Below are 993 nucleotides of genomic sequence, written 5' to 3'. Positions count from 1 at the left end.
TTTTTTTTTTTTTTTTTTTTTTGTTGCTTAGTTCGTTCAAGAGTTTATTTTATGGTACAGAAGCTGAATGCTTTTTTTTTTTCTGTTCCATTTCGTCATCCTTCACATTGTCACATTTCCGACTTTATGGGTGGGAATTGGAAGAAAGGCTAAATGCACTTACACTAATTTTCTTGTTTTCTGTTTTTTTGTTTTTGTTTTTGTTTTTTTTTTGGACAAGAATTTGTATGGTAAGATAGAATTGGTACTGTTATGCAAATTTTCACTCATTTGTTAAATTAAATTGTATCAATTACAGGGAATAATTGTAAACCATTAAAGCAAAAGAAAGGAATAGTTCAGGAAAAGAGAGAGAGAAAGAAAAAAGGAAATAAAAGAAATACCTGAAAATAGTGAAATTTGGCATGGTATAGCAAATAGTTTTTTCAGTTTTAAATCAAATCAAAGAAAAATTCTTAAGTAATATCAAGCTTAAAAAAACTAACTCGTAGTTCTTATGACAAAGATGACATGAAAACAAATGAATTATTTCTGTTTCAAATCATTATTTCAATTTTAAGTATTTCAGTTGATGAACATCAAATCAAATTTTATAAGGTTGTTTCGTCTATTTGATACAAAATGAATGATGAAATTTGAGTGTCACCTCAAATTTCATCGTGTTGACACAAAAACTTCCAATGGAAATGGCAAGGAACAACTAACAATTTCATGTAAACACTAATATTTTTTGATGCAAAAAATGGAAATGAAAAGGAAATTATGCATAAATTGATGAAAAAGGAGTAAAAAATAATCAAGCAAACGTCCAATAATAATTTTAGCTTTCTAAAAAAAGAATTAAAAATTGTTTTAATAAAAACGAAGTTCCTTTTAAGGAGCTGCCAGAATATATATATTGAAATGAAATGGAATGGCATATATATATATATATATATATATATATATATATATATATATATATATATATATATATATATATATATATATATA

General features: G+C 24.7%; 1 protein-coding gene across 1 annotated transcript; it reads right to left on the bottom strand.

The window, feature by feature from the left end:
• Positions 1-683: 683 nt before the first annotated feature.
• Positions 684-993, bottom strand: LOAG_15987 (hypothetical protein; the record flags this gene model as incomplete). The annotated part of the gene is made up of 1 exon (XM_003151475.2): positions 684-993. A coding segment is annotated over one exon (310 nt), but the record flags the coding sequence as incomplete, so codon positions are not given.

This window comes from Loa loa (assembly GCF_000183805.2).
Source record: "Loa loa unplaced genomic scaffold supercont3.3477, whole genome shotgun sequence".
In the NCBI taxonomy this organism is placed as follows: domain Eukaryota; kingdom Metazoa; phylum Nematoda; class Chromadorea; order Rhabditida; family Onchocercidae; genus Loa; species Loa loa.
The sequence above is the reverse complement of the archived record's forward strand: the minus strand, read 5'-3'. Positions and strand labels throughout refer to the sequence as shown.